Genomic DNA, 24,204 nt, shown 5'->3' with positions numbered 1-24,204 from the left:
GCTCTCATTTGAAGCGGCTCGAGACAACATTCCTCCTGCACTGTCTGTGGTGATGCAAGCGCGCATCTCCTGGGACAATCGATATTCCCAGTGTCTCTCTAGTGGAAAGAACACATCAGGGAAAGAAGTCGTTTTCGCAAGGGTGCCATGAGCCTGGTAGGCTCACTTCAGCAGAGTAGCTGCGCTAAACGCAGGAATTGCGGCTATTTTGTCTACATTCTCGGCTGCCTTGCAGCCCGCAGAGGGGGGAGGGGATTTCCCTTCCTCATTGTCCTCTGCGGTTAGTACCTCCAGGGAGGTACTAACCGCAGAGGACTTCCCGAACCCCTTCCCGAACCCCATCTAATATGCCTCACCAGCAAACATTTGACACAGTAGCTGTATATATTATACACTGTACATATTGTATATTTGCATATAATTAAACTCCTCTTTCTCTCTTTAATTCCTTCACCCCAGTTCAACAGCCCTTGTTAATTGTAACTGCATCTCTTCAGCACGTTTATTTATGTTCGTTGTTGTATTCATCGCACCCCTGTTTTTATGTAAACCGACATGATGTGAATTTTTCATGAATGCCGGTATAAAAAAACCTTAAATAAATAAATAAAATAAATAAATAAATAAACATGCGCGTGTAGCTGCACGCATGTTATAAAATCCGGGGGCGGCACGTGCAAGGGGTGCACACTAGTGCAACTTGTGCATGCCGAGCCCTAGGGGAGCCCCGATGGCTTTCCCCATTCCCTCCGAGACCGCTCTGAAATCGGAGCGGCCTCGGAGGGAACTTTCTTTCAGCCCCCCACATTCCCCTCCCATCCCCCCCTTACCTTTATTTTATAAGTTACGCCTGCCAGCTGCCGGCCCACAATCCCCCGGCTTTGCTGCTGTGCTGGAGGCCTTGATCCTGCCCCCGCCTGTCCACGCCCCGCCTCTTTTTTCAAACCCCGGGACATATGCGCATCCCGGGGCTTTATGCGTGCCTCCGGGCCTTTTGAAAATAGGCCCGGCACGCGTAGGGCTTTGAAAATCTGCCCCAATGTGTGGAGATTTGCTTTACAAATCCCCACTCTCATATACTTTCCTTGCCTACAGTTCAAGCATCTGCTAGGTCCATGGCTTTCTGTTTGTGGCTGAGGACCTCACAGAAGCAAATTGTCAAAGGTAAACTATCCATGTAGTTTCTCTTCAAAAGTTAGCTTGAAGATCCATGAGTATAAAAGTACCTGCCCTGCTAAAAATTGCCACTTTATGTGTTTAAAGAGAAGCATCACTAATAAGGAAAAGAAGTTCATAACGCTCAACTTGTACAGTTCATTAGTGAGACCCCCAGTTCAAACATTGTGCTCATTTCTAGAGGTGTGCAGGCAAAAGGTTTTCGTTGCGTACGCGATCCGTATTCGTGGGGGGTCAATTCCGTTTCATGCGGAAGTATGGAGAATTCAATAAGTTGTCTATCTGTAAATACGTTACTACAAAATTAACTACAACCCCCCACCCTCCTGACCCCCCCAAGACTTACCAAAACTCCCTGGTGGTCCAGCGGTGGGGTCCGGGAACTCACCCACATCCTAGGTGCTAGTTTCATAATGGCGCCGATAGCCTTTGTCACAGGGGCTACCGGTGCCATTGGTCAGCTCCTGTCACATGGCCATCGGCGCCATCTTGAGCTCCTACCATGTGACAGGGGCTGACCAATGGCACCGGTAGCCCCTGTGACATAGTATGGGCAAAGGCTATCGGAGCCATTTTGAGGCCTGGCGTCGGACGGCAGGTCGCTCCGGGACCCCGTTGGACTCACAGGGACTTTTGGCCAGCTTGGAAGGGCCTCCTGACCCCCACAAGACTTGCCAAAAGTTCAGCGGGGGTCCGGGAGCGACCTCCTTTCACGCCGGCCGCCCGATCTCAATACTCAAAATGGCGCCGATCGCCGCCATTTTGAGAATCAAAATCGCCGTCCCGCCAATACTCAAAATGGCACCGATCGCCTTTGCCCTCACTATGTCACAGGGGCTACCGGTGCCATTGGTCAGCACGTATTAAACAGAAATCTGTTTAATACGTGGGGAATCGTGATGCGATTCGCCTCCCCACGTATTTAACAGATAGCAAAAAATAAGTTGCGGATTTCAAATACGTGGAAAACGGATGCACATCCCTACTCATTTCTAGATGTTGGTGAGGCTGTTCAGGATCAACAGACTCCGTCACGATATGGACATCCGATTTCTGAGTGGGAAAGATGGTCCTGGGTTATTGATTCAGTCCTTGGCATGCTGTTTCTGCTGCTTTCTCACCTCCTTTGCCATCATAAGGTTTGGGAGCGTAAGCCTGCTGACTGAGGCAAATGCAGTTTTTTAAGGCCTACAAAGAGTTCCTGTAAGCCAGCAGTGCCACACGCATGGCACCACTAAACTTTCTTTAGCAAATTTTAACCTTGGGCCCTTTCTCCGCCCAAGGCCAAGTGACTGCTGGAATCCAAGGACAGTGTTCCCTTTTGTGGGAACTACCTAAATGTAGGTATTAAAATCCCCAATATTTAAAAAGGGCTCCAGGGCGATCCAGGAAACTACAGACCGGTTAGCCTGACTTCAGTGCCAGGAAAAATAGTGGAAAGTGTTCTAAACATCAAAATCACAGAACATATAGAAAGACATGGTTTAATGGAACAAAGTCAGCATGGCTTTACCCAGGGCAAGTCTTGCCTCACAATTCTGCTTCACTTTTTTGAAGGAGTTAATAAACATGTGGATAAAGGTGAACCGGTAGATGTAGTATACTTGGATTTTCAGAAGGCGTTTGACAAAGTTCCTCATGAGAGGCTTCTAGGAAAAGTAAAAAGTCATGGGATAGGTGGTGATGTCCTTTCGTGGATTGCAAACTGGCTAAAAGACAGGAAACAGAGAGTAGGATTAAATGGACAATTTTCTCAGTGAAAGGGAGTGGACAGTGGAGTGCCTCAGGGATCTGTATTGGGACCCTTACTGTTCAATATATTTATAAATGATCTGGAAAGAAATACGACGAGTGAGATAATCAAATTTGCAGATGACACAAAATTGTTCAAAGTAGTTAAATCACAAGCAGATTGTGATAAATTGCAGGAAGACCTTGTGAGACTGGAAAATTGGGCATCCAAATGGCAGATGAAATTTAATGTGGATAAGTGCAAGGTGATGCATATAGGGAAAAATAACCCATGCTATAATTACACAATGTTGGGTTCCATATTAGGTGCTACAACCCAAGAAAGATCTAGGCGTCACAGTGGATAACACATTGAAATTGTCGGTACAGTGTGCTGCAGCAGTCAAAAAACCAAACAGAATGTTGGGAATTATTAGAAAGGGAATGGTTAATAAAACGGAAAATGTCATAATGCCTCTGTATCTCTCCATGGTGAGACCGCACCTTGAATACTGTGTACAATTCTGGTCGCTGCATCTCAAAAAAGATATAATTGCGATGGAGAAGGTACAGAGAAGGGCTACCAAAATGATAAGGGGAATGGAACAGCTCCCCTATGAGGAAAGACTAAAGAGGTTAGGATCTTTCAGCTTGGAGAAGAGACGGCTGAGGAGGGATATGAATGAGGTGTTTTAAATCATGAGAGGTCTAGAACGGGTAGATATGAATTGGTTATTTACTCTTTCGGATAATAGAAAGACTAGGGGGCAGTCCATGAAGTTAGCATGTGGCACATTTAAAACTAATTGGAGAAAGTTCTTTTTCACTCAATGCATAATTAAACTCTGGAATTTGTTGCCAGAGGACGTGGTTAGTTCAGTTAGTATAGCTGTGTTTAAAAAAGGATTGGATAAGTTCTTGGAGGAGAAGTCCATTGCCTGCTATTAATTAAGTTGACTTAGAAAATAGCCACTGCTATTACTAGCAACGGTAGCATGGAGTGGACTTGGTTTTTGGGTGCTTGCCAGGTTCTCGTGGCCTAGATTAGCCACTGTTGGAAACGGGATGCAGGGCTTGATGGACCCTTGGTCTGACCCAGTATGGCATGTTCTTATGTTCTTATGTAGGTACCAAATGTCTAATTCCATGACTTCTTCCTTTGTAAAGGGCCTGTCCATCACCTGTTCCATTGCTTCCTCCTCCATCATGGGTAGAACACCTTCACCTGGTCTGGGCTTTCACTGCCTTGCCTTAATGCTGATACGTGTGTCTAGGGGGCTATGGGAGCCTCCACCTTCCCAGCTCTCAAAGGCCCTTCCCCCAGACTCTCATTTATTTTGCTCTTCCCATGGCTGAAGGAAATGTAGTTCACCACTCCCTCCCTCTATCCTGCCCTGAACTTCTGCTTACACCTAGAGTGTTAGCACCATGTGGCTGGGTGGTCCTATCACATACCTTCCTCTTTTTGGTAAGGCTCCAGTTACTCACTTCAGGTTCTCTCCAGTTCCAATTAGCTTAAATTATTTGAAAATGAGGAGGCAGTACACTGCACACCAGTTGAGATCATTAGTGCCATAAAGTGCATAGAAATGTTTTAACTCCAAACTAGGCTTCACAAATTTCAGAACAGCAGTACCTATTAAAGAGTTCAGCTATTTAAATTAGATTGATCATAAGCAGACATATGTTCTGAATATTCTTTGTGTACATATGAAAAACCAAATGTGTTTGTAGACCTCAAAGACCAGAGTTGATGTTCCTAGCCTGAAGGGAAGGTCTCACATTCTTTAAATTATCTCTATAAACTATATTAGCTACCCTTCTTTCCTCACTCTTAAAATTTTAGCACAATCATAGTGCAAAAAATATACTGATGATATAGTATATCCCATGCACAGATTTATGTGAAACCACTAAACCAGTTCCAAATAGTACAGTATGGAGTAGATTTTAAGAACTTGCGCAGATGCGCGCATGTTAATAAAATTGGGGGTCGGCGCGCGCAAGGGGGTGCACACTAGTGCATCTTGAGTGCGCTGATGCCCGCGGCCTTCACCCGTTCCCTCCTAGGCCTCTCCAATTTAGGAGCAGCCTGTGAGGGAACTTCCCTTCTCCCTACTCTACCCTTCCTACCCTTTCCCCTAACCTTCCTGCCCCCTAGCCCTATTCTAACCCCCCCTCCCCATTCCTTTAACTTACCATTTGCGCCTGCCTTGGGTCAGGCACAGGTTGCGTGTGCCGGAACCCTGCCGGCATGCGATCCCCCAGCACAGTGGCCAATGGTCACTGTGCTGGGGACCTCTAGCTCCGCCCCACTGCCAGATCACCCCGCCCCTTTTTCGAAGCCCTGGGTCATACGCGTGTTCCAGGGATTTACGCGTGTCACTGGGCCTTTTTAAAACAGGCCCAGTGTGCGTAACCCCACTTATGCATGTAAATATTTTAAAATCTACCCCTATTTGAATATGCTATCAGTTCTCCCATCGCCTCATAAGAGAATGAAAACGTAGTCCATCAGAATTCTGATGAGGACAAACTACAGCAAAAATGCCTGGGATCGTATAGAGCAAGTCAGATCTTGCTTGTAATTTGGGCTAAAAATATAGCAATTCATTTCTTTCATGATTTTTCAGAAAGTGGGCTGCGACAAAGAGATTGGGTCCAACAAAGTGGAAGACAAGTGCGGTGTTTGTGGAGGGGATAACTCTCATTGTCGAACTGTAAAAGGAACATTCACCAGAATGCCCAAGAAGCCTGGTAGGTTCTTTGGTTTTGCGAATTCAAATGTGTTGCATGCTCTGAATGCTCTAGTGCTCATAATTATGCTAAGGATATGCTTGGAGGGGGCCACGTTCCAAAGACTGAGATTTGGGACAAAGCCCCGGAGCCCTTGTTGCCTGCAGACCTTGCACCAATTTTCAAAGTGAAAGGACGCTCTTACTTTATCTTAACTTTGAAATTTGCTAGAGGTATAGCTGGACCCATGAACATTTGCCCCTGCTGTTTATTTGAGTGCATTTATTTGAGGGTTTGAAAATACCATCCATGTGTACACATTTCCTCTAACTGCCTAACACACCCCTGAGAATACATGCATCGTAGGATAACTGCATTTACTTTTTGCCACATGAGGTATATCACTTTTCAGACAGCCTTAATCTCTATCCGTGCAAATCCAACCGTCTGAATACTGCCCTCCTTCAATGCTGCTAAAAATGGCCATGCATTGTGCAGACTTCTTTGCCACATTTAGAGAAAGCATACTTGGGGATGTGTTTAGGTTGGGCGAAGAAAATTCTGTTATGCAAATCCTATGGGTAAAGGGTACTTTTGTGGGTAATCAACAAAAGGTTTAGAGAATAATTTCCAAAGGGACTTCTGTGGATAAAGTAGCGCTTTACCCACACAGAAGACCTTTTCGAAAACTGCGTGACCGATACATGCATAAAATTGCACGTACTATTATGCACATGGGGAAAAGGTTTCCCAAGGGATAGGGTTTGAAGAGGTTTGAAATTTAAGCACATACATTTTGATTTTAAAAAGTGTGTTGCACACATTTTAATAACTGATCTGCTTGTACACACAGCTTTGCCGGGATAATGTTCGAATCAGGTCTATGCGCTTGATTCCACCTTGAAGATTGGTGTAACATGCGCATATTGGACAATTAAATTATGTGTGATGCTCCACAGTTACCGCCTCAACCCAAGAGGTGGTTATTATGTTGTTAGATCATTCATCTAAAACATTGTTTTCATTTCTTGTTTACTCTTATTTTGGACTGAATTTTCAAAGCCATTTATGTGCATAAAACATTATTTTATGCACATAAATGGCTGTTATAAAATGCCAAGGGCTTAGGGTGCATAAAAGTACTCTTGTGACCCAATTTTGGGCATTCTTTTACACAAACTGAGCAGAGGCATTCTGGGGGGGGGGAGGGGAGAGGGGTGGAATAGGACATATGTAACATGTAGTTAGATTTTAAAACGTAGGCGTGTAAGTTCACCTGCACGCAGGTTACGCTTCTATAGAACAGGTCTATCTGTGAACGAGTTTGGGTACATCCCAGCCCATTTACACAGGTGCCCCTGCCCTGATTAAAAAGAACTTCCAGGCACATGTAGACATGTTTCCTGGTTATATAACCCCTTATAAATTCCAGGAGGAAGCTCTCTTTGGCCCAATTCAAATATTACGAAGGGCCTTAGCAGTGAATTTGAGAGACTGAGATCAGACTCAACATACCCTGGCTTACTATTGAAGTCCATTCCTGTCAAAGGATGCACAAAATTAATGATGTTTAATAGTATTATATTGAATATTGTATATTAGCCTTTTAATAACCCATATCCCCACTAGACATTTTTGAAACTATTTGTAATAAATAATTTACAAACTCCCATCACCCATGCCTGTGTAATATTTTATTCTTCTAATTTCTTATTGAAATGACAAAGCATGCCTTCTCTAGAGACAACTGATGATGCTACCTGCATTTTTCAAATTGTTATGTTGGCTGATTCTTGACTCTGTTAATGATATCTTGGGTGAATTTACTTTTAGGTTTGAGTGCCGTCCCTCCAATATTATTTCAAAGTTTATTAATACAACTGCCTCCATGTGTTGTTGTTAGAGGTGAATAACAATTAATCAGTGCAAGTCGTTTTTTTCTTCTAGAAAGTTGTTTGTGTGTGAAATATTATGATAACATTGTCAAGTCTCACTTTAAAGTCTTACATAAATTTAAATAGAAAAATCATTACTTGTAAGGCACGAGATAGAAAGAATAATGCCGTATTACAATACAGCACAATCAGAATTTCACTGAAGAATGCTGATAACTTCAGTTTGTGTTTAATATTGATTATTTACCCCAGTGCTATCATTTTCCTTAAATAATATAGGTTGGGTTTACTATGCATTTTATGAACCTCTTATGAAAGGATTTTTAAGCAATTGCATACATGCTGTAATAATTCTGTGTTTCCATTGTGGAATGGGATTGCTCCTGACATACAATTGTTTGTAATGCCTGAAGTAATTTTGGCTTTATTTACATATTAGATATAAATCAGAGGAAACAGCAACTTGGAACCATATCCATAATTGTATATATTTGTGGCCCATTATGAATCATTTTTGTACTTTTCAAAGTGGTTAAGTCTTTTAACACTGAAATAGTTTTGAAGGTTGTGTTCATTATTTAAATGGTGGTGTTTTTAGTCCCTGAGTGGTTCAAGATGTATCTACAGTATGATGGAAGGGCCCAGATGGTGCCATTCCTAAAATGCAGGAAGGCCTCAGGGAAGGTGAGAGAGGAAAGCCTTAATCTGATGGTTGCACCAGGCTCTCCACCATACAAAATCTGAGCTTGTGTTTCAGTGGTAACCATCTGTTGCTTTACAGTAATATCTAATTCTGGTGACACAGTCATCATGTAGACTAATCAACCTCTTTCAACAGGAAAGCATGTAAGCAAGAGGTGCCAAAAGGAATTCAAGTCGCTGGAAAATGAAATCTGCAAGTATCTGACTTCTGATCACTTACATGGTTCTTCCAACATTAGTCTTGCTTTCATTGACTATGATAGTTTACTAGCTAATTTTGAAACATTTATGTTAGCTCATTTTTCTTTTATCTTCAACAAATGCATGCAGCACAATTTAATGCAAACATAACACCATAGCGATAGCATGCATATGGCTGAAATCATAGTCAGTGAAACTGCAAGACTTGGTTCCCCAGAACTGACTAAAGGTGTTCTATTTAAGGGAAGACAAGAGGAGCATTCACACTTCCCAAAGGAGCTCGAAATATTTCTCTTTCTGAAACAAGGGAGTCTAAAAATCTCCTGGGTAAGTCACGTCTTTTTGCAGAAAGTTGGGCATCCATCAAGATCATACAACTTTGGCAAATACTGACATCTGCCAGTTGCTCGCAGGGCGACAACAAAGCAAGCAAACAGTTCATGTTTCATGTGCTGGTCTGCACAGTAACAGGCCCCCGATTACTGGGGTACTATATTGATAAATATCTAGAAAGCAAAATGACAAAAGAGAATGTGTACAGGTGTTATAATATGTATTTGGACTGATTCATTCTCCTGAGCTATATAAAAGTACATAATTGCAACTTAGGAAGCAGCCTGTTTCACAAGCACAGATACACCTTAATTGCTTGCAGTAAAAGTAAATAGCGCAGACTTTAGTTTAAATTAGTGAATATACAATATTTGATACATCACATCAAGTGTATGTTGCACATAGGAACATCTATGCATTCTACAGTAGAATTAGAAGTTGAACAAAAATGACCCAAAAACTTCACACCATTTATAATGTCATTCTTTCATAGGGACGGCAGGTTTGAGATGCCTGTTCTACCATGGCATACCCCAAAGCAAGATGAGGCCATTTAAAGGAACATATTGATGCACAGCATTGTTTTGATGTAAACCCTTTGGGTCTCCATACATGTACATGTTGGTTGGCATAATGTTCCAGTGTTCCTTCCTACTGCATTAGGAACATTATTGTTTCATCTTATACATGCTACATGTTGATTAGAGTGTAACGCTCCTCAGCTAAAAAAACCCCAAAAAAACAAGGAAATCACACTTCCAAATCCAGCTGAGCACTGACCCACTTGTTGCAGGGTTAGGAGCAGAGGTTCTGTGATGGGGACAGGATAAAACCTGGATAATACAAAGGGATCACTTTTAACAAATAAAAACAGTCAATACCAGTCAGTACCAAGTGTTGTGTTCCAAATCCAAAAATGGCTTTTACTTAAAAAGAATCAAAAGTTCAGCAGGTACAAACAATAGAGAATGTCCACAATACTAAATTTGTACTAAATTTGGGAGTGAGGGAGTTTCCTCTTTTTCCAAAGGGAAAAAAGTTCAACCCTCTGATTTTGTCTTCAAAGGGGAAACAGCTTTTTGATAATATTTTTAGATAAATGATTGGATTTCTGGTAGTATACTAAAACTCCACAACACGAACATAAGATTTCCATACTGGGTCAAACCAATAGTCTATCAAGCCCAGTATCTTATTTCTAACAGTGGCCAATCCAGGTCACAAGTACCTGACAGGATCCCAAAAAATTGATAAATTACAGGGGTTAGCAATGAATTTCTCTAAGTCCACCTTAATAATGGTTTATGAACTTTTTTTTCCAGGAACTTGTCCAAACGTTTTTAATCCGTTACACTAAGAGCTTTTTTAACATCTGGCAATGAATTCCAGAGTTTAATTATACATTGAATAAAAAAAAAATTATATTTGTTTAAAATGTATCACCTAGTACCTTCATTGAATGTCCCCTAGTCTTTGTACTTTTGAAAGAGTAAACAACGGATTCATATTTACCTGTTATACTCCACTCATTTTTTTTTTTTTTTAGACCTCTGTTATATCTCCCCTCAGCCATCTCTTTTCCAGGCTGAAGAGCACTAACCTCTTTAGCCTTTCCTCATAGGAGAATTATTCCATATCCTTTATCAGTTTGGTTGCCCTTCTTAGTACCTTTTCAAATTCTGCTGTATATTTTTGGAGATGCAATGACCAGAATTGCACACAGTACTCAAAATTCATTTGCACCATGGAGCAATACAGAGGTATTATGATATTCTCTGTTTTCTTCTCCATTCCTTTCCTAATAATTCCTAGCATTCTTTTTGCTTTCTTGCCTGCTGCTGCCGTGTACTGAGCAGAGAATTTCAACAAATTATCCACGACGATGGCTAGGTCCTTTTCCTAGGTAGTGACTCCCAATATGCAACCACGCACTGTGTAGCTATAATTTGGGTTGCTCTTCCCTACATGCATATCTTTGCATTCATCCTTATTAAATGTCATCTGCCATTTGGATGCCCAGTCTTTGAGTCTTGCCAGGTTCTTTTGCAATTTCCCACAATCTTCTTGTGATTTAACAACTTTGAGTAATTTAGTATCAGCAAATTTGACCACCTCACTTGTTCCTAAAGATGCAATAAAAATTGTTGATTAAAAAAAAAAAAAAAGCAGCAGTCCTAGTACACATTCCTTGGGGTAGTCACCTTTCTCCATTGAGAAAATTAACCATTTTGCCCTACTCTCTGTTTTCTATTTTTTAATCAGTTCTCAATCCACAGATGAACATTGCCTCCTATCCCATTACTTTTTAATTTCCTCATGAGGTACTTTGCAAAACAATTTCTGAAAATCCATATACACTATATCAACTGGCTCATCTTTATCCACATGTTTATCCACACCTTCAAAAACATGTAGCAAATTGGTGAGGCAATTGATATGAGATCATGGCACTGTTACTGCCATGACCTTAAATCATGCTCCCTTAGAACCTTCCATTGCTGGAACATTCACAATAATTTCCTATGGGAATATCCCAACTTTACAAGAGCAAAACTGGACACAAGCTACCAGTAGAAGAACAGTTTTCCAAAATTTATTTTTGTACTTACAACATAGATATAGTTATTATCAGCTACTATATTTTGTTTAAAAACTTGAAAATTATACTTTACAGTAGAGACTTTTAGATATGGACTTTTCAACAAATACACGTCTTGAATATTAACAGCTTAGGTTCCAGTTGCTAAATAATGACAATTAGTCACTCCTCAAATTTCTGCACATCTTTTCGTAAGAAATTCAGAAATACTGAACATTCTTTCCACTACAATGACAGAAGAATGGCTCTTGATTCTGAGTTGGAAGGCTTTGTGTAGTTAAAGGAGAATAAATACCTTGAAAATTAATATTTTACTATACCACACAAAGGATTTGTGCAATTGTTTGCTTGCATTGTTAGCTGCTGTTACCTTAAATCAAATTAACAAGGTTTGTAAGAAGAATAACATTTGTTCTCTGTAGAAACTATACAAGTCATCCTGAATGTACTTGTCTCACACCTACAATCTCTTTTCCTTCTGCTTCTAGGTTATGGATGCCCTTTTCTGCAAATAAGATCTTTGTAATGGAGTGCTATACTAACAACTGCTATTACTTTTTGTTTTCTTCTTTTTGCTTTCTTCAATAACTACACATGCAAAGGCTACCTTAAGATGTTTGATATCCCCCCTGGTGCCAGACATGTGTTTATCCAAGAAGACGAGGCCTCTCCTCATGTTCTTGGTAAGTTTTCTTTCCTGAGGTTTGGCCTCCATGCTTGAAGGTTAACAAATCGTTTTGTATACTTCAGTGAGACTGAGTATAAAAATAATAATATGCATTCAAAGGCTGTAAAATTTTTTAGTCTGGGGCACATCTCTGCTCATTGTTCATTCTAATGACATGCAGAAGACTAAATTTTACAACTACTTGAACTATTGTTGCCTTAAAGTAGATTTTAATACAACCAGAAGCATATTAATTATTAACTAACCAGCAGCTAATATATATTATATTGGAAAATGCACTAAATTAAACTAAACACAGAGGAAACCTGGCATCTTTCTGAAATTTGTTTTTTCATCTTGTATTGTCTAGTAGCAGGAACCTTGTCCATGAGTCTTTTTTTCTATTGCTACCATTTTGTGAAAGATAGCAAATACAATTCCACATAAAAACGTAATACTGTCAATGTATTCATAAATGCGCCATTTGCATATTTATAACATATCCATCTAATTTAAAAAATAAAATATTCAATGCCCTTTTAAAAATAAAAGCTGACGTTAAACACACACTATCAAAACCAATGGAAATTGTTTTTTTTTAATTTATGGTACTTGTAATCAGGGCACCTTAAATGTAATACCAGATAGGACATCACATGGCAAAGGAACAAGTTGGAATTATGGAAATCAATAGATAAGCATTTTGTTTTGGTCACAAAAGCTTACCCAAATCCTGAAATTTGGCTGTTGCCAGTGACACGGCAGCCATTGAAAAAACTAAAAACTAAAAACCTCGATTGGCATCTAGCACCAGTACTGATCTCAAAGAACAATCTAAGGAGCCCCTTGTTCTATTCCTTGAGAGTAGTCGACCTTTAAATAGTATTTCAGATGTTATTTACCCCTCAACTAGTGAGTACTCACCAGTTTTATAAGTTCCTGCATTAGGCTATTCAGGCTCTGCAAGGACAGAGTGAATCTTGGGAGGTGCACTACATGCAAAGCCAATCCCATCCACAGCAGAGCAAATACCAGTCCACTCAAGCAGCACTCAGAAGAGAAAGAGAGTTGGTGCTGAGATATTAAGAATACCTAGTTTGAAGCATATGCTGACAGTAGTTATGATTCCCTGGAGTAGGGAGAAATGTAATAAAAAGGTGAAGAGTAGGTTCTAATAAGGCTTTCCTATAAAAATGAAATGAGAGCCTTAATTTCACATCAGCTCAGCGTTGCGATTAACCGAAAGCAAGATAGAGGAGACCTCGGTGTGGGATACTGTATTAAAAGGAATGCGTAAAGCTTCAACCACTTTTCCCATGCCAGAAGTATTTAAGGTTTTGCATAATCGGAAGTCATTACCAATTCAGAGCCCTCCCATTTGGTCTAGCTACAGCACAAAGAACCTTTACAAAGATAATGAGAGTAATAGCAGCATTCTTAAGAAAGGAGGGAGTAGTAGTATAATCCTCTCTGGACAATTGGTTAATAAGAACCAAGACATATACAGAGAATGTGGTGGCTACGAATCGAGTAGTTTGTTTGTTACAAAGGCTAGGCCTTGTAATCAATTTCAGGAAAAGCTATTTCCAGCCCTCGCAAAGGTTAGAACATCTGGGAGCGTGTTTCAATATATCACAGGTCTCATTGACTCAAAAAAGGGGATATCCAAGTGGAAAGAATGTTAGAGCAGCAGACCACAAAGACATGGGATTATCTTCAACTCCCTGGAACTATGGTGTTAACTATAGATTTAGTTCCATGGGCATGAGCCTACATGAGAGCACTTCAGTTATCTCTTTTGATGAGCTGGAAACCACAAACAGATGGGTGCAATGTCCAAATTCCCCTACCCAAAATCGTGCATCACAGTCTCTTTTGATGGGTTTACAACCCAAATTTAGAGAAGGGGGTTCTGCTGGAGTATCCAGATTGGCTACAATTGACAACAGTTACCCAGTAGACAGATCTACTTTTCACCCAGGTATACAAGTATCTCTGTCCTTTCAAGAAACAGATTACCTCATCAACTTCCTCAAGAAAAGGGTTGTTCAGTGATAAACTCTAGAGCAATTTGCATTTTGAGGAGGTTTGGATCAGGATGATTGACATTTTGGGGGAGGTCTAGGCAAGGGGGAAGAAAGATCAGGGCATCTGAACTAGGGTAAATCCATTAACATTTTTCAATGCATTAGAAAAAAAAATGGTGAACTAATCACCTCTTTAGTTAACTGTTGGATTATATTCTTGTGGAAGGAACTTGATTCCATTGCTCTTTTGAAACATTGCTTAATTCACCCCTCACATTCAACCCTCTGGTTCTCTGAAGTACTAATACATATGAAACAATTGTGTAGGAAATTGGAAAGGAGGTGGCAGAAATCATCTTTGGACTGATAAAGCTCTTTATTTCAATCACCTTAAGGCTTATTAAAACTTGGTGGAAGATGCTATGATGATTAGGGATGTGAATCGTTTTTTGACGATTTAAAATATCATCCGATATATTTTAAATCGTCAAAAATCGTTAGAGCCGCGATACAATAACAATTCCCCCGATTTATCGTCAAAAAATTGTAAATCGGGGGAAGGGGGAGGGCGGGAAAACCGGCACATTAAAACAACCCTAAAACCCACCCCCGACCCTTTAAAATAAATCCCCCACCCTCCCGAACCCCCCCTTTTACTCTCGGACCTCCGGTGCGTTGTAGAAATGGCGCCGGCGCTACCTTTGACCTGTCATATGACAGGGCAAAGGTAGCGCCGGCGCCATTTTGTTTTTTTGTCCCCCGAAGGCAGGAGCGTAGGAGATCGCTCCCGGACCCCCGCTGGACCCCCAGGGACTTTTGGCCAGCTTGGGGGGGCCTCCTGACCCCCACAAGACTTGCCAAAAGTCCAGCGGGGGTCCGGGAACGACTTCCTGCACGCGAATCATTTTTCCGTACGGAAAAACGATTTGCGGCAGGAAAATGGCGCCGGCCGAACGGCAACACGATTCGACTGCAGGAAGTTGTTCCGGACCCCCGCTGGACTTTTGGCAAGTCTTGTGGGGGTCAGGAGGCCCCCCCAAGCTGGCCAAAAGTCCCTGGGGGTCCAGCGGGGGTCCGGGAGCGATCTCCTACCGCGAATCGTTTTTCCGTATGGAAAAACGATTCGCGTGCAGGAAGTGGTTCCCGGACCTCCGCTGGACTTTTGGCAAGTCTTGTGGGGGTCAGGAGGCCCCCTAAGCTGGCCAAAAGTCCCTGGGGGTCCAGCGGGGGTCCGGGAGCGATCTCCTATGCTCCTGACATCGGGGGACAAAAAACAAAATGGCGCCGGTGCTACCTTTGACCTGTCATATGACAAGGCAAAGGTAGCGCCGGCGCCATTTCTACAATGCACCGGAGGTCCGAGAGAAAAAGATCACACCGGGACCCTTCCTCTGGACCCCAGGTAATTTAAGGCATTTTGGGGGGGTTCGGGAGGGTGGGGGATTTATTTTAAAGGGTCGGGGTGGGTTTTAGGGTTGTTTTAGTGTGCCGGTTTTCCCGCCCTCCCCCTTCCCCTCCCCCCCACTGGTCCCCAGGTAATTTAAGGCATTTTGGGGGGGTTCGGGAGGGTGGGGGAGCTATTTTAAAGGGTCGGGGTGGGTTTTAGGGATGTTTTAGTGTGCCGGTTTTCGATTTACACGATTTACACGATATTTAAAAAACCCAAACTGCGAAGATCCGATTCCCTCCCCCTCCCAGCCGAAATCGATCGTTAAGACGATCGATCACACGGTTCACATCTCTAATGATGATATTGTGCTCTTTTGATTTCCTCAACTCAGAACAGCTCCAAAAGGTTATTACATATAGTACATAAATTTACTCATCAATTTTCCAATCCTTTTAAAGCTGGCTAATCTATTTTAGATTGAGATCAAAGTGAAAATGTCTTTATTACAAAGGTTTTACTGATTCATGGAGAGCTCATGGACAATTCTGCTGCTCAGTTACACATTCATCTTCATTTTTTGGAACAATTTAGTGGACAATTTCAAGAGAATGAATATCGAGGAGGTGGAACAAATTTTAGCTAGTGCAAGACCCACTAATTGTGGTGTCCATTTTTGCCCTCCTGGCTTTTAAGATCCCTGAGTACCAGCTGGCTAGATAGGCTCAGAATTTTAAATACTTCTCCTGTGGAAGGAATTGTCCTCGACTCATTGAGAGCTTCATTACTCCACATATTTTGTTTTGTTCTGTTTTGTTTTTTTTAATTTCATCAGATTCCAATATTGTTGAGAGCCATCGACCAATTTCACATTTGCCATTCCTGGAGAAATTAATAGAGCAAGTGGCTGTTAAGCAACTAGGCCCCCTTTATAGAAACATTTTTTGAAATGTTAGTTCAGCTTTAGGACTAGGTATAGAACTGAAACTGCTTTACTTTTTTAGCTGATAATATCCAGCATCACCCAGATGGGGCACTGCTGATCCTCCTAAATCTTTAGCTGTCTTTAATGCTGCTGGTTATAGTATCTTACTGAGGCAGCTGGCAGACTCCAGGACTGAATAATAAATGGATTACATTTAGTAGTTTCCTCTAAAGGTACAAGTCATGCATACATTAGTTAGCTTACTACCAATGGATGAGCAGTCTCTCTTCATTGCCACTTATTACTTAATGCATCTCAGTCTGAGGTTCACACTATTATAGTCCTGTTTTTTCTAATTCCCATTCTAATGAATTGTGGGCCGGATTTTCAAAGGTTACACGTGTAAATCCCGGGGGTTTACACGCACCGGGTCAATTTACAAAGGGCCCGGCCATTCGCGTAAACCCCCAGGACGCATGTAAGTCCTTGGGTTAGTGAAAGGGGCGGTCCGGGGGACAGGGAAGTCCGGGGCGGGCTAGAGGCACCCAGCACAGCAGCTATTTGCCGCTGTGCCAGGGGATCGTGCGCTGGCAGGGTGCCAGCGCGCGCAACTCGCTCCTGCTCAGAAGCAGGAGCAAAAGGTAGGACAAGGAATTTGGGGGGATTTAGGATAGGGATAGGAGGAGGGCAGGATAGGGGAAGGGGAACGGAGGTTAGGCTAGAGGGTTGGGAAGTGCTGGGTAGCATGCGCACATGGACACGCGCGTATATTGAGGTAAGTAAATTATGATAATGTACCTCTACTCCAAAGCATAAGACTGAAAGAGAAAGGAACTCAAACGAGTCAGACTGAGAAATATAAAAGGAACAGATGTGGAAATATTTTAGCTCAATATAATACAGTTTTTAGGTCTGGGACATAGCATGGGTTGCTGAGGCAGTACAGAAAATTGCAAAAAATTAATCAGAAAGAAGCCAAGAAAGCAATGTGCCTCTGTGCAATGCAATTAGTGATTTTTTTGTGACTATCCTGACCCCAGTGTCTGTTAATTGAATGACATGATGCACAGTTCTCATGATTTTCCCTCCTTTAGCAATCAAGAACCAGGCCACAGGACACTATATTCTAAATGGCAAAAGAGAGGAAGCAAAGTCTCGATCATTCATAGATCTTGGTGTGGAGTGGGAGTATGTCATAGAGGATGATATTGAAACTCTTCAGACAGATGGGCCTTTGCATGATACTGTTGTTGTACTGGTAGGTTATTTCATATCACTTTCTTTACACTAGAGATGAGAATAGATAAGAATCAGATTTCTGGTCATCTCATTTAAAGACAATGTTTTGTAAATTAATGCTACTATTAATATGTGAAAGTCAATAAAAAATGAGGATTGAAAATGAAATACTAATATTAACCAGCTTCTTAGTGTTGTCAATGGAGCCATCCCAAGCTATGTTATTAGGGATGTGCATTTGTTAAAAAGGAATCTAAACTGAATCAGGAAGATTTGTTTTGGATCATCAAACATGATGACAAATGAATAGTGCCCCAAAAATCAATGAAAAATTTCATTTGCATTCATTTTCATTTCCCATTAAAGTCTATGAGACAAGCAAAACTGCAGGGTTTTTTTTTTCTCCTGAAGGCAGCTAGTAATCTGTGAAGTCATACTTGACCCTAGACTGACTGGAGCCAGGGTTGGAAGGGAGAGGGAACAAGCCAAGAAGCAGGACCAATTAAGGTGAAGCATTTTTTTAACCAGCCTATCCTAGCTGGTATCTGTATGGATTGACAATGGCTTCCTCTTTTTTTCTTTCAAGCTGAAAATGAAATAAATTTTGAGCCAAGCACCATTTCAGCTCATTTGTCTCTGGGTGGGAGGAGAGGGTGGTTGGATTTTGAGCTCTTTAAGAATAACTTTCAAATTGCATTACTGGATATGCTCATGTAAATGGATATGTGGACATTTTCCTAGCGTGTAGCAGATGAACTCAAAACAAATGGGTATAGTGTGCTCGTGCTAGCAGTTGGAGACGGATCTGACGTCAGCACGGGTACATATTAGGGATGTGAATCGTTTTTGAACAATTAAAATTATCGTCCGATAATTTTAAAATCGTCCAAAATCGTTAGAGTGCACGATACAATACAAATGCCCACGATTTATCGTCAGGGGCATTTGTATTGTATCGTTAAATAGGGGGTGGGAAAACCGGCACACCAAAAAAACCCTAACACCCACCCCGAACCTTTAAAACAAACCCCCACCCTCCCGAACCCCCCCAAAATGTTTTAAATGACCTGGGGTCCCGGCGCGATGATCCCAGCGCGATGTCCCGCTCTCTGCCCACGGCTGCTGTGAAGAGAAATGGCACCGGTGGCCCTTTGCCCTTATCATGTGACAGGGCAAAGGTAGCGCTGGCGCCATTTTGATTCCTAGCTCCCGACGTCACACGTCCAGGAGATCGCTCCTAGACCCCCGCTGGACCCCCAGGGACTTTTGGCCAGCTTGGGGGGGCCTCCTGACCCCCACAAGACTTGCCAAAAGTCCAGCGGGGGTCCGGGAACGACCTAAACTCGAATCGTTTTGCCGTACAGCAAAATGGCGCCGACCGTACGGCATGGTCGGCTGAGCGCCAGCCAGCCCACAGCTCGAGATTATCTCCAAGTCCTTGGCCTCATGGCATCCACCCTGGAGGTGGTGCCATGGGCGCGGGCTCATATGAGACCATTGCAACGCGCCCTTCTATCTCGATGGAGTCCACGATCACAGGACTACACCATACACCTGCCTCTACCAGCCAGAGTGCGGAATCAACTGCGCTGGTGGTTATGGTCCGGCCACTTGAGCCGGGGGTCAAGAATGTCCTCCCCAACCTGGATCCTGCTCACCACAGATGCCAGCCTGAACGGATGGGGAGCGCACTGTGAGGAGCTCACCGCCCAAGGACGGTGGACCAGAGAAGAGTCAAAGTGGAACATCAACCGACTAGAGGCACGGGCAGTCAGGCTAGCGTGCCTGCGATTTGCCCACAGACTTCGCAACAGAGCGGTCAGAGTGATGTCAGACAACGCCACCACAGTGGCATACATCAATCGACAGGGCGGCACCAGAAGCCAACAGGTGTCCCTAGAAATAACTCCCCTGATGATTTGGGCAGAGGCCAATCTTCAGGACATCTCCGCCGTACACATCGCCGGGAAGGACAACACTGCAGCAGACTTCCTCAGCAGAGAAACCCTAAACCCGGGAGACTGGAGGCTGTCACCCACAGCCTTTCAGATAATTGTGGATCACTGGGGGACGCCAGCCATGGACCTATTAGCAGACAGGTCCAATGCTCAAGTTCCCAGATATTTCAGCCGCAGGCGGGATCCTCGAGCTCAGGGGATCGATGCCCTGGTACAGCCGTGACCTCAGGGGATCCTACTATATGCATTTCCTCCATGGCCCCTGTTGGGCGCCATTGTTCACAGGATTCAGCGACACAGAGGTCTAGTTCTTCTAGTGGCCCCGGACTGGCCAAGAAGACCATGGTACGCAGACATGAGAAGACTACTGGCAGGGAATCCTCTACCTCTGACTCCAGACCGGGACCTGCTACGGCAAGGCCCCATCCTCCACGAGGATCCAGCTCAATTCTCTCTTACGGTCTGGCCATTGAGAGGGCTAGACTGAAGAAAAGAGGATACTCAGAGCCGGTGATAAATACACTCCTCCGAGCACGCAAGTTCTCCACTTCACTAACATATATCAGGATCTGGAGAATCTTTGAAGCCTGGTGCGATTCTCACAGCACCAATTCACATACCGCACAGATTCCTATCATTTTGGACTTCCTACAAGATGGAGTTCAGAAGGGTCTCTCCCTCAGCTCCATCAAGGTACAGGTAGCAGCGCTGTCTTGCTACGGTCCCAGACGTGACGGCAAATCCATTGCCCAGCACCCAGACATTTCACGCTTCCTGAAAGGAGTTAAACACATTCGCCCGCCACTGAAGTGGCCAGTGCCCTTGTGGAACCTTAACCTGGTATTGGAATTTCTAGCAGGATCAGCCTTCAGGCCCCTTCGAGGCTTGTCTCTCCGTTTGTTAACCTTGAAGATGGTGTTCTTGCTGGCTGTGTGTTCAGCACGCCGCATCTCAGAGCTACAAGCACTATCCTGTCGTGATCCATTTCTTAGAATCACTCCAGAGGCTATCCATCTTCGTACAGTTCCTTCCTTTTTACCCAAAGTGGTCTCCCACTTTCACCTCAACCAAACCATATCCTTGCCTACCACGGAAGGTTTGAAGAAATTGGAAGAAGGTCAAATACTACGTCATCTCGACATCGGCAGACTGCTGTCCAGATATCTGGAAATGTCAGAAGCAGTACGAAAGATGGACTACCTGTTCGTCCTGCACAGCGGGAAGAAGCAAGGGGAAGCGGCCTCACAGCCGACCATCGCCCGCTGGATTAAAGAAGTTATCAAGGCAGCCTATGTAGAGGCAGGAAAACCACCACCTCTACAGGTCAAGACTCATTCTACCAGAGCACAATCAGCCTCTTGGGCAGAAGCTAAGCTGCTGTTGCCTGCAGAGATATGCAAAGCGGCGAAGTGGTCCTCCCTCCATACCTTCTCCAGATTCTACCGTCTGGACGTTCAGGCCAGGGAGGACACAGCATTTGCGAGGGCAATCCTAAACGGTCCTCGGGCAGCCTCCCGCCCAGTCCGGGAGTAGCTTTTGTACATCCCATTTGTTTTGAGTCCATCTGCTACACGCTAGGAAATGTTAAGATTACTTACCTGGTAATCTCCTTTTCCTTAGTGTATAAAGATGGACTCAGCATCCCGCCCGGCTGCCGGTATGCATGGGGATTCGCTGACTCACGGTAAGCCATGTTTTGCTTATAATAGGGCTTCCACCCTGCCGGGTGTCGACGCCTTCCGGTTGAGAACACTGGCGGTCTCCAGCTACCATCAATTGGTCAGGGTAATCCTGTTGATTAATCGATCGGTCAGTACACATATGGCTATAACAGCTTTTGCAAGGAAGATTACTAAATTGCTTCACTTCCTGTGGGGGTATATGTACCCGTGCTGTCGTCAGATCCGTCTCCAACTGCTAGCACGAGCACACTATACCCATTTGTTTTGAGTCCATCTGCATACACTAAGGAAAAGGAGATTACCAGGTAAGTAATCTTAACATTATCCTAGTATTTTATAAACTGCAGTGGGTTGCTGCATAATTTATAAAATACAGCAAAGTTCAACTCTGAAAATATCAGTAGGCATTAATATTTGAAATGCAATGAAAGTGCTTAGTTTCTCTATTTTATAAACATACACACATACTTTATGTGTGAAAATTAAATAACATTTATGCATAAAACCCTGATGTATATGAAGAGGCAGGTATATTTTAAAATATGCATGCATACTTGAAATCACCAGTTTGCTGGTACTTCTGCCAGTTCATCGAGTCCATTTCCAGTTCACCTAAACCCTCTAGTACCACACCCTGAACTCCCCCTGTTCACACAGTCCTCCAACTCAAAAATAGCAGACAAGACCAATTTCACTAGCAGGTATAAAATTACATGAATAAGTTGACTAATGTATTCACATAATTCTTTTTTAAAATAGCAACTTCTGTGCATACCTTTTAACTCTGCACCCAAATGCCCCTAGACCACCTCTTTTTTTGCTCCTGTAAATGTGCATACGAAAACATAAAGGGCCAGATTTTTAAACTTATGCTTGGGCATAGATTTGTTTGCGTAACGCGGCGCAAAGAAATCTACACCAGATTTTATAACATGCGCGCGCTGCCACGCACATGTTATAAAATCCGGAGTCGGCGCGCGCAAGGGGGTGCACACGTGCACCTTGCACGTGCCGAGCCCGAGGGGAGCCCCGATGGCTTTCTCCGTTCCCTCCGGCCCCCCCCCACCTTCCCCCACCTTCCCCTATCTAACCCACCCCCCAGCCCTAACTAAATCCCCCCTACCTTTGTTGAAAAAGTTATGCCTGCTCGAGGCAGGCGTTACTTGCGTGCACCAGCTCACCATCCCCCGGCATGGGCTGCTGTGCCAGAGGATTCGGCTCCGCCCCCGAACCGCCGCCATGCTCCTGGCCCCGCCCCCAGCCCACCCATTTTTGAAAGCCCCGGGACATATGCGCATCCCAGGGCTTGCGCGCACCGCCGAGCCTATGCAAGATAGGGGTAGGCAGGGGCAGATTTTCGGGGGTTACGCACGTATGTTATACGTATGTTACGCGTGTAACCCTTTGAAAATCTTCCCCAAAATGCACATAATGTTGTTGTTTATAAAATAGCAGATATACCTATATATGTTATATATTCACATATATGCTAAATTTCTGTGCATAATCCCTTTCAAAATGTACTTGTCAGTGCTAAATAACATTTGAAAAAAGACAAGAGTGAGAAAAACTGGGACTAAGAGAAGTGAAAAGTGAGGTGGGCGCTAACTCTACTGTTTCCTATTGTCAGACACACACTTTGTTACTGTGTGTCTAATAGGGATGTGCAATCGTTTGCGATGAAATAGGAAATATAGACGATATTTCCTATTTCATCGCGATTCGGTGGGCCCCCAAACAATAGGAAAACTCACAAAATTTTGTGTGGTTTTCTTATCGGTTTTTGGAGGGGGAGAAAGGGCACATTAAAAAAAAACAAACCTCAAACCCACCCCAAGCCTTCAGATTTAATTAATTACAATCCCCCACTCTCCCAACCCCCCAAAAACTTGCCTAATGTCCCTGGTGGTCCAGTGGGGGTCCTGGGAGCGATCTCCCCCTCTCGGGCCATCGGCTGCCACTAATCAAAATAATGTCAATGGCCCTTTGCCCTTACCATGTGACAGGGGCTATCGATGCCATTGGCCGGCCCCTGTCACATGGTAGGAGCAATGGATGGCTCACGCCATTTTTTAAGATGGTGCCGGCCGTCCATTGATCCTACCATGTGACAGAGGCCGGCCAATGGCACCAATAGCCCCTGTCAAATGGTAAGGGCAAAGGGCCATTGGTGCCATTTTGATTAGTGGTAGCCGACAGCCCGAGAGGGGGAGATCGCTCCCAGGAACCCCGCTGGACCACCAGGGACTTTAGGTAAGTTTTTTTTTTTTGGGGGGGGCGGTCAGGAGGGTGGGAGATTGTCATTAATTAAATCTGAAGAGTTGGGATGGGTTTTCTTTTTCATGTGCCCTTTCTCCCCCCAAAAAACAATAAGAAAACCATGAAATTTCCCACAGCAGGCCGATAACGAATGCTGAACCGAAAGGTTCAGCTGAATCACATCTCTAGTCTAACCTTTTATCTGTTTTGCAGTGATATAGCACACACAGTACAACTGTGATATTGCAAAAAGAAAAAACTCAGTGTGAGCTCTGTCATACAATACCAACAAGATATTTAAACTACAGAATTGCTCTTCAGTCTATGTGTTATGACTAGGAAAATGAGCAAAAGAGACAGGATTGGATTTTTGCTTCATTGAGTCTCATCTTGGAGTGGTAAACAATGTAAACTGTGCATGTGGCACTGTGCTATTTTTTCCATAAACTGTTATCATCTATGGAAAAAAAATAGTAGCATTACCAGGGCACAGGTAGAGGTACATGAGAGTAGTGAAAAGAGGAGTACACACACTAACAAGTACTAGAGTACTTGTAAAAAAAATGAAAGACCGCTTTCCACAGGCTACATGTAGCCAGATAACTTTAAGCAAGTATATTCAGTGGGACATTTATCCGACTGAATATACTGGGCAAGTTATCCAGCTTTCTTTAGCCCAATAACTTG

General features: G+C 43.3%; 1 protein-coding gene across 1 annotated transcript in view; it reads left to right on the top strand.

Annotated features, from left to right (window-relative positions):
• The window catches only part of ADAMTS3 (ADAM metallopeptidase with thrombospondin type 1 motif 3), a 474,821-nt gene that overhangs the window by 406,110 nt on the left and 44,507 nt on the right, over positions 1-24,204 (top strand). Inside the window, exons 15-17 of the mRNA XM_029598748.1 lie at positions 5,541-5,664; positions 11,976-12,056; positions 17,474-17,637. Of these exons, the coding sequence (XP_029454608.1) occupies positions 5,541-5,664; positions 11,976-12,056; positions 17,474-17,637 (369 nt within the window). The remainder of the gene's footprint in view (positions 1-5,540; positions 5,665-11,975; positions 12,057-17,473; positions 17,638-24,204) is intronic.

The sequence above is a fragment of the Rhinatrema bivittatum genome, chromosome 1 (genome assembly GCF_901001135.1).
Source record: "Rhinatrema bivittatum chromosome 1, aRhiBiv1.1, whole genome shotgun sequence".
NCBI classification, from domain to species: Eukaryota; Metazoa; Chordata; class Amphibia; order Gymnophiona; family Rhinatrematidae; genus Rhinatrema; species Rhinatrema bivittatum.
The sequence above is the reverse complement of the archived record's forward strand: the minus strand, read 5'-3'. Positions and strand labels throughout refer to the sequence as shown.